This window comes from Seriola aureovittata, chromosome 14, assembly GCF_021018895.1.
Source record: "Seriola aureovittata isolate HTS-2021-v1 ecotype China chromosome 14, ASM2101889v1, whole genome shotgun sequence".
Classification (NCBI taxonomy): domain Eukaryota; kingdom Metazoa; phylum Chordata; class Actinopteri; order Carangiformes; family Carangidae; genus Seriola; species Seriola aureovittata.
The window spans coordinates 1,285,305-1,299,642 of record NC_079377.1 but is presented as its reverse complement, the minus strand read 5'-3'; the positions used below and the strand labels follow the sequence as shown (position 1 = coordinate 1,299,642).

Below are 14,338 nucleotides of genomic sequence, written 5' to 3'. Positions count from 1 at the left end.
ATAAAATATATTTGTACAGTGTCAGTCTGCACAGTGGGGATGTGGGTAATAAAACATCATCCAAAGACCTTGATATACACTGTGGTCTGGATGGTAATGTAACCAGTCCCAGTGCAGACACTGCTTAATAACAGACATGAAATAATAATGATACTTTGTTTGATTGGTGTTTTTCTCTTTTACTCATAGTAACCAAGAGTGAAGTGAAATTGTGAAGTTAAATGTTCCCACCCAAACTTGGCGGTCACGTTTTTAGGTACACCTTTCCAGTTCTTGGCTCGACCCCTGGTAAAAAAACAGACTGTGTCCCTAAAGGGAAACACATGATCAGCGATAATAGCTGGTATTAGCATAACACACGGAATCTCCGATCAAACTGCCTGTGGTTGCGTTGCATTGTGGGAAATGTAGATGCAAAAATGTTTTGACGTCTGTCATCACTTTAAACTGTGAGTCACTTTGCTTCAGTAGTTAAAGTTAACAGCATAAATACAGCTGTGTTCACCACAGAGCTCACTGATTTACCACAGTGATATAACTGTAACAGAACTATGTTGAGGTGTCCCTTTATAGCCTTTTAACACACATCCACCAGCCAATCAGAGACAAGTATTTTCATTGAACACTGAAGTAAAACTGCATGGTGAAAATTCTGACTTACGTATGTTCAGTGCATCTCAACATGAAGAAACTAGTGTGTGTGTGTGTGTGTGTGTGTGTGTGTGTGTGTGTGTGTGTGTGTGTGTGTGTGTGTGCGTGCGTGCGTGCGTGCGTGCGTGCGTGCGTGCGTGCGTTTTTATTTTACCTTGCCATGCTGGCCCAGCCTCTCATAGCAAATAACTGCTTCCTCCCAGAGCTCCAGCTTCTCATACATGAGCAGAGCTGAGCTGATGCAGCCGAGGTCTATCAGCAGGGTGGCCAGCTGTTTCTGCAGAGGGGGAGACAACAATGCTGAGAGGCTTTGAGGTTGTCGGCATGCTAATAGGCTCACAGTGGAAAGTCAGAGGACCAGAGTCTTTGGGATACATTGTTTAGGAACCATGATTGTCTGAACCAAAAGTTAAAAGTCAAGGGGTCACCAAAAATCAGTGGGTTCTATCCTCTGAGGACCATGAATGTCTGTAAAAATGTCATAGCAACCGATGAACCAGCCAACCAATGTTGCTGTCCCTGGAGCCACGTCACTAGAAAAGCTGAATGGTGACAGTTATCTGCAGTACTGTATGTTTGAGAGCTGGTTTATATATGACTAATGAAAACCATAGGCTGCCTGAGAGGTAGGAAATCTGTTGTAAAATTTACAACATTGTTTACATTGTTTGGTCGGTAGTGATTTTAAAATATACTGTGTGTGATGTGTAGTTATTGGTCTGTGTACAGTATAAAACAAGTATAAAAATGCCTGCACTTCAAAGGTGTAATACTTAAACAGCTTCTCATGAGAACACACACACAGCCATAAAGTGGCCTTCAGTGCTCTGTTAATGCAGGCCATGGTTCTCCTGTGAGGAGGAAATGCATCACAGTGCTGCTGCAATCCTCCACCTCAGCCCACTTTCCAGTCCCCAGGCTGCAATAGGTGCTATTCAATTCCAGCTTTATTGCTGTTATGACTTATTACACACCACCTGGGTGATGTCTCCTCCCCAAATGATCTCTCCCTCCTTCCAACACTCCTCCTCCTCCTTCAATCTCCCCTTAAATCTTTCTATTACTGCTTATTCTAGTACTGCCCCTTCCATTTTATTCTCTACTGTATCCTGGGCTTTATCATAATGTCAAATGTTTGTCTTATGCTGCTTGGTAGTTCAGCAAATGTGTCACAAAATGTCAGAAATTTTGTTTTCTACAGCCCCTGGGAGACCTTTATATATCCTGTTTCACCCATTATTGATTCAGAGTTGTCACTTTCTGCTCTAAAGGCAAATTTATGATTATACCAAAAAAAGAAAATGAACATTTTCTAACTTACAGAAAGTCAGACTGAGACTATAAATGACCCAACAGTGATTAGACCCAATTATCCGGTCACAACAGGTCTTTGGGTTTATCCACATGTTGAAATGTTTTAAATGTTGTGCATAGAGCACAAATAATAAGATAATACAATAAAGTACAATAGTAGGAGAGAGACTCTGTATTCTGTATCTTTCTTTTTTTATTCTAACAATAGCATGCTGGCTAAAGTTAGCTTACTACCTGTAGTAGTAACCTGCTGTTCCTTCAGGTCAAGAGAGAGCATAGCATTAGCTACTACTATAACTACTTTATTTTGTCGTGTTACAAGTGACATTAGAGACGACCCCATCCAGGAATGAATATGCACTGTGTGGGAGAAAAGCTGCTGAGTTTAGAGTAACACAAGCTACTGCCACTATAGCTACTGCTACTGAGGCTACTGCTACTGTAGCTACTGCTACTGTAGCTACTCTATCTACTGCTATTGTATCTACTGCCATCTACATCACTCCAGTATATGGACTGACACAATTTTTGTTAAGACATTCCTGGTCCCCAGAGGGTGAATCCAACTTTGTTAATCCTCTAACTTTTCCTGTTGCTACACCTTGAGGTTGATATTTTCACAACATTGTGAAATGTCTGGAAAATTACTGGATGGATAACCATGAACTGAGATACATATGAGGTGAATTATAATTAACATGCTAAAAAATATACTATATAAATACTAGTATGCAAACATTAACCCGCTAATTGTTAGCATGTCAGCATGGTCACAAAGCTTTTGCCACATTCAAATGATGCTCTGACAAGCAGTGGTAGCAAGTCTGCGAAGCTCGTAGTTTTTTGCAATATATTTGTATATTTTTGTATATTTTTTGTTGATTGATGTTTTTTTTTCTACGTCGTTGTTTTGTCTGACGATGGAGACAACAATGTACACAAAGGAAGAACTCCTGGCTTTAAAGTTTACCAGATATGGAGTTAAACATCCAATACCAGCTGAGCTGAAGAAGCTGTACAGTGGATGCAGAGCCGGGGCTAAGCTAAAGGCTAGGAGATGGAGATATAAGCCTTTTTTACCATCGATCCTCATGGGAAATGTCAACTCCCTGGCTAACAAGTGTGATGAACTGGAGGCACTTGTGAAGAACCAGCGAGCATATCGTGAGTGTAGTCTCATGTGTTTCACAGAGACCTGGTTAAATGACAACACTCTCGACCGATGTGTAGATTTACCCGGCTTCACTGCAGTACGAGCGGACAGAGACGCCAGAGCAAGTGGGAAGAATAAAGGTGGAGGACTGGTTCTGCTTGTGAACAATAGATGGTGCAACCCAGGTCACATCACAGTGAAGGAGAAGATCTGCTGTCGGGATATTGAACTGTTGGCAGTTGGTCTTAGACCGCACTATGTACCGAGGGAGTTCTCTCACATCGTTGCCATTGTTGTTCACATTCAACCTCGAGCTGAGCCTGTAGTCACGTGTGACGTCATTCACACCCTGATGCATTAATTGCAATATCGGGGGATTTTAACCATGTCACTCTCACCTCTCACCTGACTGGCTTCACTTAGTGTGTTGACTGTCCCAGAAGGGAAAATAAGACCCTGGATCTGTTGTATGCAAACGTCAAGGAGGCCTACACTGCTTCAGCTCTACCACCACTCGGCAGTGCAGATCATAATCTGTTTTTTCTTCAGCCTTCCTACAAGCCCTGTGTACTGAGGCAGGCTGCAACCACTCGCTCATTCAGAAACTGGACCCTGGAGGCCAGTGAGTTTCTCAAAGACTTGGATGAGCCAGGTAGTTACATGAGGATTATGTTCTTTAATTTCCCAAGTGCATTTAACACCATCCAACCCCCCATTCTTAAAGACAAGCTGGAAGGGATGGGGGCGGATCCCTCCTTCACGTCCTGGATTGTGGATTATCTGACAAGACGACCACAGTACGTCAGGCTGGGTAACTGTGTCTCAGGGACAGTGATGAGCAGCACTGGGGCTCCACAGGGGACTGTTCTGGCTCCATTCCTGTTCACCCTGTATACAGCCGACTTTAAATACAACTCTGTGTCATCCGAGTATTTCTGGATGTGGCAGGACTCAGTTATTATGGCGCATATCAGGAGCGGGCAGGAAAAGGTGTACAGGGATCTGACGATGGCCTTCAGTGAATGGAGTGACAAGAACTGCCTCCTTCTGAACACCTCCAAGACCAAGGAGATGGTCATGGACTGTCGGAGGTCTAGGCCCACTCTTCAGCCAGTCAACATTCGAGGGAAGGACACTGAGGTGATGCACACTCATAAATACCTAGGTGTGCACCTGGACAGTAAACTGGACTGGTCCCTGAACACAGATGCCATCTACCTGAAGGGGCAGAGCTGGTCCTTTTTCCTCAGGAGGCTCAGGTTCTGTCACATCTGCAGTGAAATGCTGCACATGTTTTATCTGTCAGTGGTGGACAGTGTACTCTTTTATGCTGCGGTCTGCTGGGGCAGTAGCATGTCAGACATGAACACAAAGAGACTGGACAAGCTGGTCAAAAAGGCTGGGTCTGTGTTTGGCAGGAGTCTGGACTCACTCAGGACTGTTGTGGAGAGCAATGTAAGATGGAGGCCATCTTAGACAATACCAACCATCCTCTCCACAACATTCTGGCAGGACAGAGAAGCAGCTACAGGTGCAGCAAACGTCTCATCTCACTGCGCTGCAGAACAGAGAGGTTCAGGAGATCCTTTGTTCCCACTGCCATCAGGCTATACAACACCTCAGCCAAAGGAAGTTATTGTTTATTTATTATTAACTGTTTATATTTTTTATTATCAAAAATGAGCTAATGGACACATGAATTTCTCCCAGGGTATAAATAAAGTATCTATCTAGCTATTTATTACCTGTTCTCTTTCCTTTGTAACAGACACAGTAGAATCAGTGGTGAACAGTTTGTAAATGTGATGTGACTGATGTCGTCACTGTGTACATTTTTCACAAATCATTCAAATGGAAACTAGAATGTGTTTTTGAACATGTTTTGTTTGGTACCTGGACAGCCCATCTGGGTGGGGCTTGGCAGCAGTAGAAGACTTTGAGCCGCTCAGTCACGGGACACTTCTTGTCTTCAAAGTGATCTACCACAGCCTGGAAAAGGAAGACAGGAGATGAGATGAGATTTCCTGCAGAGTAATACTGTATTTCACCACACCGCAGATTCAGTCTTCTCATGTCACAAAATGAAGTTCACGTTTTTCGACTGAGATGTGATCATGGCAGATATAATACCATTTTGCTGTATTGACTGGCACTGCACATGTCTGATGCTGTGATCAGCCCCAAAGTGACTGACGGGGGTCCAGAATGGACAGAGGCTCATAAGGTACTACATAGCCAATGACAGGAAAGATTCACAGAGACCATGAGCAAACAGTATCCTGTGAGGCTGACCTGTCAAATCACCCACAGCTGTTGTGCTGTTATTGTCTTCTTCAATTAACAAATAAAAAAATTTAAATATGGCGGCTGATAGATCATGTATCTTACTGACGGACACCTGTGACTGATCCATGACCTACACAATGAATCAAATTTATTGTTAGAGTTCTTTTCAAGCATATACCTAACTCCACGTTTATTAACTTCCTTTATTTAGAAGGTTGATATTTAATTTAAAGAAGCAGAGCATGACAAAACTAACAGAAAATGAAGATGTACTCATGGACTTACCTTACTGCAACAACCACTGCCCAGCAATGTCAAGATTATAATGAACAGGTGCAGATTGGGAGGGAGTGGTACACTGTTAATGTGTGTCTGTTAACTAGCTAGCACCACTTGATGTTCACACAGCCTTGCATTACACAGCATGAGCCTGTGAGTCTTGACTGAGCAGCGTTGGAAGAAGCGCTCGGACTCTTTACTTTATATACTCTCATTAAAAAATTAAAAGTCTTGTCACCACTGTGTCTGAGGGAAGAAAACTAAATACTTACACTTCACTCATTAGTAAAAGGCTTCGTACTTCCAGTTTCTGAGTGCATATTTTCAGACATTTCCCTTTGTTTTTTTGTTGTTATGTGACAGGGATTGAGAAACAGGCAGGAAACAAACACAACAAAAACTACAAGAACAAAACCAAACTCAGCCCCTACATCTGTCCTTACCTGGGTTTGCATCATGGCTCTCTCGACACACCTGGACCTTTGTTTTTCCAGTTTGGTCCTGAGACAAAGTGTCGACACCTCTATAGCCCAGAACTTGGGCTGAGACAGTATACACTGCAGAAGAACAGGGGGGGAAGTAAGATTATTAGTCAGCATCAAGTCATTCAGGATGGAGAGGAAATCATAATCTGTAACTACAGTTTGTCCCATTCCAGTAATTTAGAAGTCAAGGTTGGCTTATGCACATCTATGCAAGAAGTGACTGGAAATAAGTGATTGAACACAGTGTGTCAGTTAGATAAACTGTCCTGTCCTCTGTAGCAATGCAAATTAAAGCAATTATATAAACATGGAGGAAGTATTGAGTTTGCATTGACTGTCTCTAAAATAAACTTATTCCTACTACACTCAGGGTAAATAAACAAAAGTTTGAGAATTTACAAAAAATCTTAGTTCTTTATTCCAAACTCTCAAACTCAGGAGTGTCACAGGAGAGCTGTTAGCTTTCTCTCTATAACTCCATATTTAGCTCCATCATAAAAGCTCTGGCCCTCTGAATGAAGACCATTAATTTCAGACTGGTCATTTTCTTTTCATAGCCTCAGGCATCATCAGTTACACATAAAAAGTTCAGTCCAGGGAACTCTGGACTGGGATCAACTGTCAAGTAACAGACTTGTAAAACTGAGCGAGGGTCTCAAAAGAATCTTGATGGTTCAGAAGGAAATCTAAAACCTGAATGTCCACAGCAACAAACGGAGTTCATTACAATCATTTCTTATCTCTCATTAGATCGGAAATGTCAGATATGAAGAGATGATACAGTGGGAGACTGTGGAGATCTTACAACCTGGTGGAAAGCAGTGATGACACATAACACCCTGGGTCCCCCCTCCCCCTTCAGGATTTAGCAGTCAGCACTTTAATGAGTCAAGCAGCAAGCTTCAGTGAGAACACCTCATTATTACAACCCATTACAGCCGGAAAGTCTTTAAGCGTGTGCTGTGGTGATAATCTGCTGTATGATGGCTGGGACATCTCAGTGCTGCAGCACGCAGTCTCCTGATGATGACAGAAATATCACTTAGTGCCGCCTGCTTCCAGGTGAGATGACCAAACAATGTTTGTGGATGCTGAGCAGGTCTTACTGGAGTCAGATCTGGTGACATCCATCAAGGAGCACTTTAGGTCGAATGATAAGGTAGAGCTTAGCCTCAGTCAACAGAACTCAGACCTTCGTCTTCAGTATCTGCAAACTTTTACTCTAGTGTCTGCAATTTAATCTAATGACCTAACACTTCTCTCAGCCTCACTGTGACTCAGGTTAGAGAAGACACAGGTCTGTTTGGGAGCAGACCCGACAGGAGGAGGAATAATTCATTTGAGGTGCTGATCCAAACTGATCAGACATGAGAGGCATCAGACTGAAGCCTGAGGACCGGCTGGATGGCATGTGAGCCATTACAAGACATTAAAAATATTTAAAGCAGCTCAAACAACACAATCCCTTTCCTTGTTGGCTTTTAATTTGAAAGATATGCAGGAAACACTGAGTTCCACTGACGTACCTTTACAGCAACTTCAAAAGAAGTATGATTAAAGAAGTATAATGTCTGCTAAATAAAGAAAAGACCTGGACTGTCCATAGATTGATGGCAACAAAATCTTAACACAGCTCCAGGGCAATGACTGAATCTTCATAGATACTGTGGTCTCTGTGGATGTGCTCCCTCAGCTCAGTCCTGATGTATGAGTCCAGAACCGTGTAGAGAGGGACCAGACCATCACACAGATAGAGCTTTGAGAATGATATTTGCAGAGATGAATGGACAGGCTGTGCAGTGATGCCTAACGGTTTTGAGATGGGACCTGGACCTCAGTCAGATCCCTAGATCCTTTTTGTTTGACTTCAGCAGCTGGAGGTGTGATGGTCAGCTGACTGATCCCTCTTCACCTCTTCTCTATAACCAGATGTGGAGAATCCACAACCTCATTGATTTTTTTTTTTTTTTTTTTTTTATACATATCTTCAAGGATAATATCTGTTGCCTTTCAACAGCCTGGGTAATAATCCTCCAGGAGGATCGACAGGAGTCGGGTATCGATGACGACAGCCAGACATGTGACAACCATCTAACCAGCCTGCAGATTCCTGGATCTACATGTAGGCTGGGAAGATGCCTGCTCACAGAGCCAGCAGCTGATAACAATACAACACCGTCAGCTCACTGTTCACACTGAGCTCACAGCTGGATGTATCCCATAATAACCACAGTCCAACCTTTGAGATTAAGCTACAGTCTGGATGATCACAAATGATGTTTGACTTCCTGATCAGAACCAGGACACAGGAATAAGAGAAAAGAGAATTATGGAGATATTGATTGTCAAGACTACAATGTGTGTCTGTATATGTCCAAAGGCCCTCAGTCTGGGCCCCTGAGCAGCAGAGGGAGCTGAGCTGCTCTCACTCTCTTCTTTCATTTTGTCTAAGGTTTTAGTCTGAGTCTATAGAGCTGCCAACACTGCCTCCAAATACAGAAAAGATTTTAAATGATACATCACACAAAGATCAACATCTCAGAATCTGTTCCACACAACAGCTGAAACGCACTTCAGTGTTTAATATTGAAATTGATCCAAGCCTCGGACACAGGTCTATAAACTAGACAGGGTTCGTGTGTGTGTCCTCTGAGATCAAGAATTGTGGGTAGTTTAAGTAGATTCAGTCATAGTTCAGCATTATTACTACAAGTTACGGAGAATATAATGTAGAGACTTCATAGCGACGGCCCTGGGCCATATGATCTTGTTTTGTTTTGGCTTGTTCCTGTTTCCTGTGTTTCTTTCAGGTACTTTCTGATTACCTGACGGATTTCACCTGAGTGGAGGTGGGCGAGGGAGCTGGGAAATTCAAGATGGTCCCTCTCTCTCTCAGCCCTCCTGGAAGGCTGGTGCCTTTCAGGCGCCCAAATTGATTTTTGTTTAGTTAAGGCCTCAGTTTCTGTACATGTAGTTTAAGTTGGCTTCATTGTCCTAGCACCCAACATCTCCACTACACTACTGACTTCACATATGGTTAGCTTGCTTAGGTAAAATTGGGTTTTCCTTGATAAATTTGGTTTCTTTAAATGGTCGCTGTGTGAGATCAAACACTGATAAGAGCAAGGTAAAGATAAGGTGATGCACATGAGGCAGTTGCAAATGCTAAATATTGACAACAACGTTAGAGCTCCCTGAGCTACAACTAAAACCTGGTTCAGTCAAAGCCAGGACCATATGTTAAAAAACCCAGCTGTGATATCCTGACTGCTCTGTAGCTTCAGATATAAGATTCCAGCTGTTATCATCCCATATAAACAGATGCTAGCATCCAGGCACCATGAACACCTGCAACAACCTATGCAGCAATTCACAGTGTAGATGATGAGCTATTTCATTGTATAACTGAAGTCTCCTCCTGGTTTCTGCTCTGATCTGCATCGTCAACTGAGACCTGATACAGACAGGTGCGTATCGTTCCACATCATGTCCAATCAGCTGAGTTTACCACAGGTGGACTCCAGACAAGGTGTAGAAACATCTCAGAGAGGATCCAGAGAAATGGAGGAACCTGAGCTAAACTTAGAGAGTCAGAGTAAAGTGTCTGAATACTTATGGCAATGTGATTATTTCTGTTTTTCCTTTTTAATACATTTCTACTGTGTCATAATACAATATATCTGTTTTCACTTTGTCATCAGGGGGAATTAGACTAGACTGATGAGTGAAAACAGGGCACAACATAGCAACATGTGAACAAAGTGAGGGAGTCTTAATACTCTTTGAAGGACCTGTAGCACTGTCTGTAATTGTGCTGTCATGTCAGAGTGAACTCATGTAGAAGATTAATGTCATCTCTGTCTGACAAAACTGTCATTAGAAAGACAGAGTCAGAATATTATTCATTCCATGTGTGAAAAGATTTTAAATAACAGAAGCACCTGTCAGTATAAAGCAGCATCACAAACTACAGCTACTAAAATGATCCTGAAGCTCAATCAACACCTCAACAAAAACTGAACATTAGAGTCTACATGTAGGGAGGGTTCATTTCATGGCTGTTGCATTAGGCTGCATTAGTCTAAACTAGTTGTTCCTAATAAACTGGCAACTGAGTACATGAGACTGCTGAGTTAAACAAGCAAGGAAAAACCTTGAACTGCAAATGCATTGAAATCTGTCACTGACTTAAAATGAGTGGAAACAGAATTACAGTATCACATTGATCACAATGATGAGACCTGATACCAGCTGATCACAGAATCAGTAAATGATGACTTACAGATGTGAAGGCGAGGAGCTCTTCTTCAGTCAGTCTGTGGACAGGGTTGTTCTTCTGGAAGTCAGTGCTGCAAGATAACGCTCAGGGTCAAGACAGACTATAGAAAGTGAATGAACAAAATATTATTGATTCTTACAAGCACATCATAATCTGTACCAAATCCATTCAGTATCTGTTCAGATGTTTGAGTGTTGACCCAATGACCGATACAGACATTGGTAAAAAGTGCATGAAGCTGAAACATAATAAATACAAAATCTGTGATGGAACCAGAGCTGGAGTACCTGTGAAATTTAAGTGCAGGTGCTGAGGCACAGAGGGAGGCTGACTTCTACAGGGTTTGTGTTTCAGGAAGAGTAATTAGATACATTTTTATGCATCTGCACCGGTGACAACCAGAGTCGGACGTCCGTCCCATTCACGTGGACACGATATCTCAGTAACACCTTGATGGAACCACTAAATGCAGCCAGTTTATCATGAACCTCAAGTGAGTCCTACATCTATGAAGGTTATTAACTTCTTATAAATAATATAATGTTATATTTTATTGTTTGTTGTTTTATTGTGGAGGCTGTAGTTTGTGGTGCTGTTACAATATGTTACATCATACAGAGAATCCATTTACATCAGTAAGGGTCGAGGAAAACTCTCTGTCTAACTGTCAGATATTCTTCTACCTTCTGTTTCTACCTTAACAGACTTGCTCAAGGACATCTTCAACATACAGTTACCAGCTATTGAGACAAACTGTTTAATTCACACAAACAATCTTAACTTAAGTCCGACATACAACCTTCATCCAGAGCTTTCAGCAGCATCACTTGGTCTTCCTCAGAAGACAGAGTGTGCTCAGTTCAAACTTCTCTTTGCTTTGCTTAAAGTTCAAGGTTCAGTTACTAACTTATTAATGAGCTTTCAGTCATATCACACTGTCTTCATCAGTGGAATCAGCTGTTGAAAGCTCCAGAGCCAAATAGTTCTCACAGTGTGACACTTGTTGATCCATGACTACAGAGCACACTTTATCTGATAATGAAAATCATGTTATATAGTTGAAAGTTCCAGAACAATCTAGTGCTCAAATGAAGCCAAACTGATGACATCATGTCAAATATGTGACAGCTACAGTCTGAGTGTTTAAATGAGGCTACAAGGTGAATGTAGGAGGGAGAGACGACAAGGTCGCATTCCCAGAGACTAATCAGGGACTCCTCTCTTCTTCTGTTTTTAGGCCTCAAGCTACGTTTTTAATAAAAGTTAATCACATTCTGGGATGTGCGCCCATTAACACAAGAAGCTCTGACGATGAGGAGGCAATTACAATACCTGAATCTGTGTGTGTGTGTGTGTGTCAATTCTGGTCTGATCACTGACACTTAACACACAGACTGGATCACACTGACACCTGTCAAACCAAACACACTTCACTATCATGTTTCAGTCGTCCATCTGATTTCGCACACAGGCTGTGTGATGGTGCTGTGTGTGTACCTACGGAGCCTACACTCAGTATCTACAGGGTAATGATTCAAATCAGTGTACGAGAGAAAATTTTCTTCTTTCATGGATCCAGTAATGACACCAGAGGACTTATTGAAATGTTGCATAACTCTGATTGGTTCACTCTCCAGACTCCAGAGGTACAAGATATTAATCTGTGACACGATCTTGGAGCAGGATGCAGGTGTGCTGATCTACCAATAACTCTGACAGAGCTGCTGCTCATCAATCATCTCCCTGCAATCTCCCTGACTGCTCCATTGACCTTCACTCGACCCCTGCAGTCCCTCCAGCAACAGCATGGGGATTAATTACTGACTCACTGTGAAGCTAACTGGTGTCATGTTGAGAGTTTTATATTCAGCCTTGTCTGAGTGAAACCACCACCACAAAGAGTTCACTATTTACAGTGGATGAGTCATAAATCCAGAAGAAACCACAGGTCACAGGTTTGCAGAGGAAGACGCTCTGACTCCTGATTCTCCTTACTCCTGCTGCGTAAAACTAATCTGTAACTTTTCCACATTAAAATTAGAGCCTGACCAATATATATATATATAACTTGAATAAAAACAAAGGATTAAAATATACATAAAATGCTGCCTATATAGTAACTTGACTATCGGAGAATATACATTATATGGACAAAAGTATTGGGCCACCTACACATTACACCTACTGGAGCTTTTATGAAATCCCATTCTAAATCCATAGGCATTAATATGGAGTTGGTCCCCTCTTTGCAGCTATAACAGCTTCCACTCTTCTGGGAAGGCTTTCTAAAAGATTTTGGAGTGTCTGTGGGAATTTTTGCCCATTCATCCAGAAGAGCATTTGTCAGGTCAGATACTGATGTAGGACTAGAGGTCCTGGCTCGCAATCTCTGTTCTAGTTCAACCCACAGGTGTTCGATGGGGTTGAGGTTAGGGTTCCCTGCTTTTATGGACCTTGCTTTGTGCACTGGGGCACAGTCATGCTGGAACATAAAAGGGCCTTCCACAAAGTTGGAAGCATAGAATTCTCCAAAATGTCTTGGTAAGTTCAACATTGACTTTTATCTAGTTTTAAGCCACATACACTTTTGGCACCTTGGTGGTTTTCAGCTCTATTTTTGAACCAGATGAAGGATTTTAGTCATCGGACGTCTGGATCTGAAGTTATTAGAGAAACAAGCTGAGGAAATGTTAGACAGCTCAGCTCCCAGCTGCTGGAGACGTCCTGTCCTGTGTCACTGAAGAGCGTCGCTGAATCTCTGAGTTTTAAAAGGAAGGAGGACACCTCTGTGGATAATTCAGCTGCTGGTAAAAACCTGCTGAACGTCTGCTTCATAAGTTATCAGAGAAACAATCACAATAAAGCTTAGCATCAATCTCAGCTCCAACTCTTCCCTGAGTCTCTGTCCTCCGTACAGCGTCGCTCAAACTCTGACTTTAAATGTCAAACTGCTTCATTCAGTGTTTTAAATGTTTAGAATCAGCAGGTCTGTTTGATTTCCTGAACCACTGACACTGAAGGAATCCAAACCGAGAGGAGCTTACTGAAATAGCAGTGAAGACAACAACTCCCATGATCCCACTCTATTTCATGATGACACCTAACGCCATCTTTAAATATGTTGAACTGTTAGAGCTTGGATATTAGCATGGCTTGGCTGTTAGCTTGGATATTTTTCTTTCTAATCAATGAGTGCATATGTTTGTGGCTTTTTATTGAATATTTTCAACAGTTGAAATCAAAGCACACATGGATCGGTGGTGTTACTTTTGGTTACTGAGACGGTTGGTTCTGCAGTGTTTGTATTTGACTTCTTTTTGTTCTTTTGTTCTTGTTTGTTGTGACAATGGGAAGGTTTCCCTCGTTTCATCACTGGATATGAGACAATTTACTGTATTTACATTGTTTTATTAACTGTTAAAATGGGGGTTGCAGTGAGCACTTTAACGCACAACTATAAATGGAGCTTAACAGCATCTGACACTGTCTCTGAGAATGGAACTGGAGCTGCATCACAGTTTTGTAACATAAAGATGGGCCGGGTTTGAACTTTTTCTTTTTTCGTCACACAACTACGTTGCACACTTGTTCAACCAAGTACAGCATCATGAACATTTCATGAAGATGAGACAACAAAACACACAGATGGATCAGACAGCGTCACCATATTCCAGATGTTTTAAGGACATCCTGCTGTTAAGTATTCACATAGATGGCCTGTACACTCATAAAACAAAGCTCCCTCTGGATCTGGATCTGGATCTGGATCTGAAGCAGCAGTACCCCCTAACACCTGGTAACCACTTCCCCTTTCATTTGGTTCTGTTTTGACCTTTGACCTTTACTCTTGGTGCCAATATGTTTTGCTGCACTCAAGTTTAACAAAGCTTC

At 42.1% G+C, this 14,338-nt stretch overlaps 1 protein-coding gene across 1 annotated transcript in view; it reads right to left on the bottom strand.

The window, feature by feature from the left end:
* ttc27 (tetratricopeptide repeat domain 27) overlaps window positions 1-14,338 on the bottom strand; it is a 59,985-nt gene that overhangs the window by 22,745 nt on the left and 22,902 nt on the right. The window contains exons 9-12 of the mRNA XM_056396248.1: window positions 10,451-10,517; window positions 6,127-6,240; window positions 5,012-5,107; window positions 806-928 (exon numbers count right to left, since the gene is read on the bottom strand). Of these exons, the coding sequence (XP_056252223.1) occupies window positions 806-928; window positions 5,012-5,107; window positions 6,127-6,240; window positions 10,451-10,517 (400 nt within the window). The remainder of the gene's footprint in view (window positions 1-805; window positions 929-5,011; window positions 5,108-6,126; window positions 6,241-10,450; window positions 10,518-14,338) is intronic.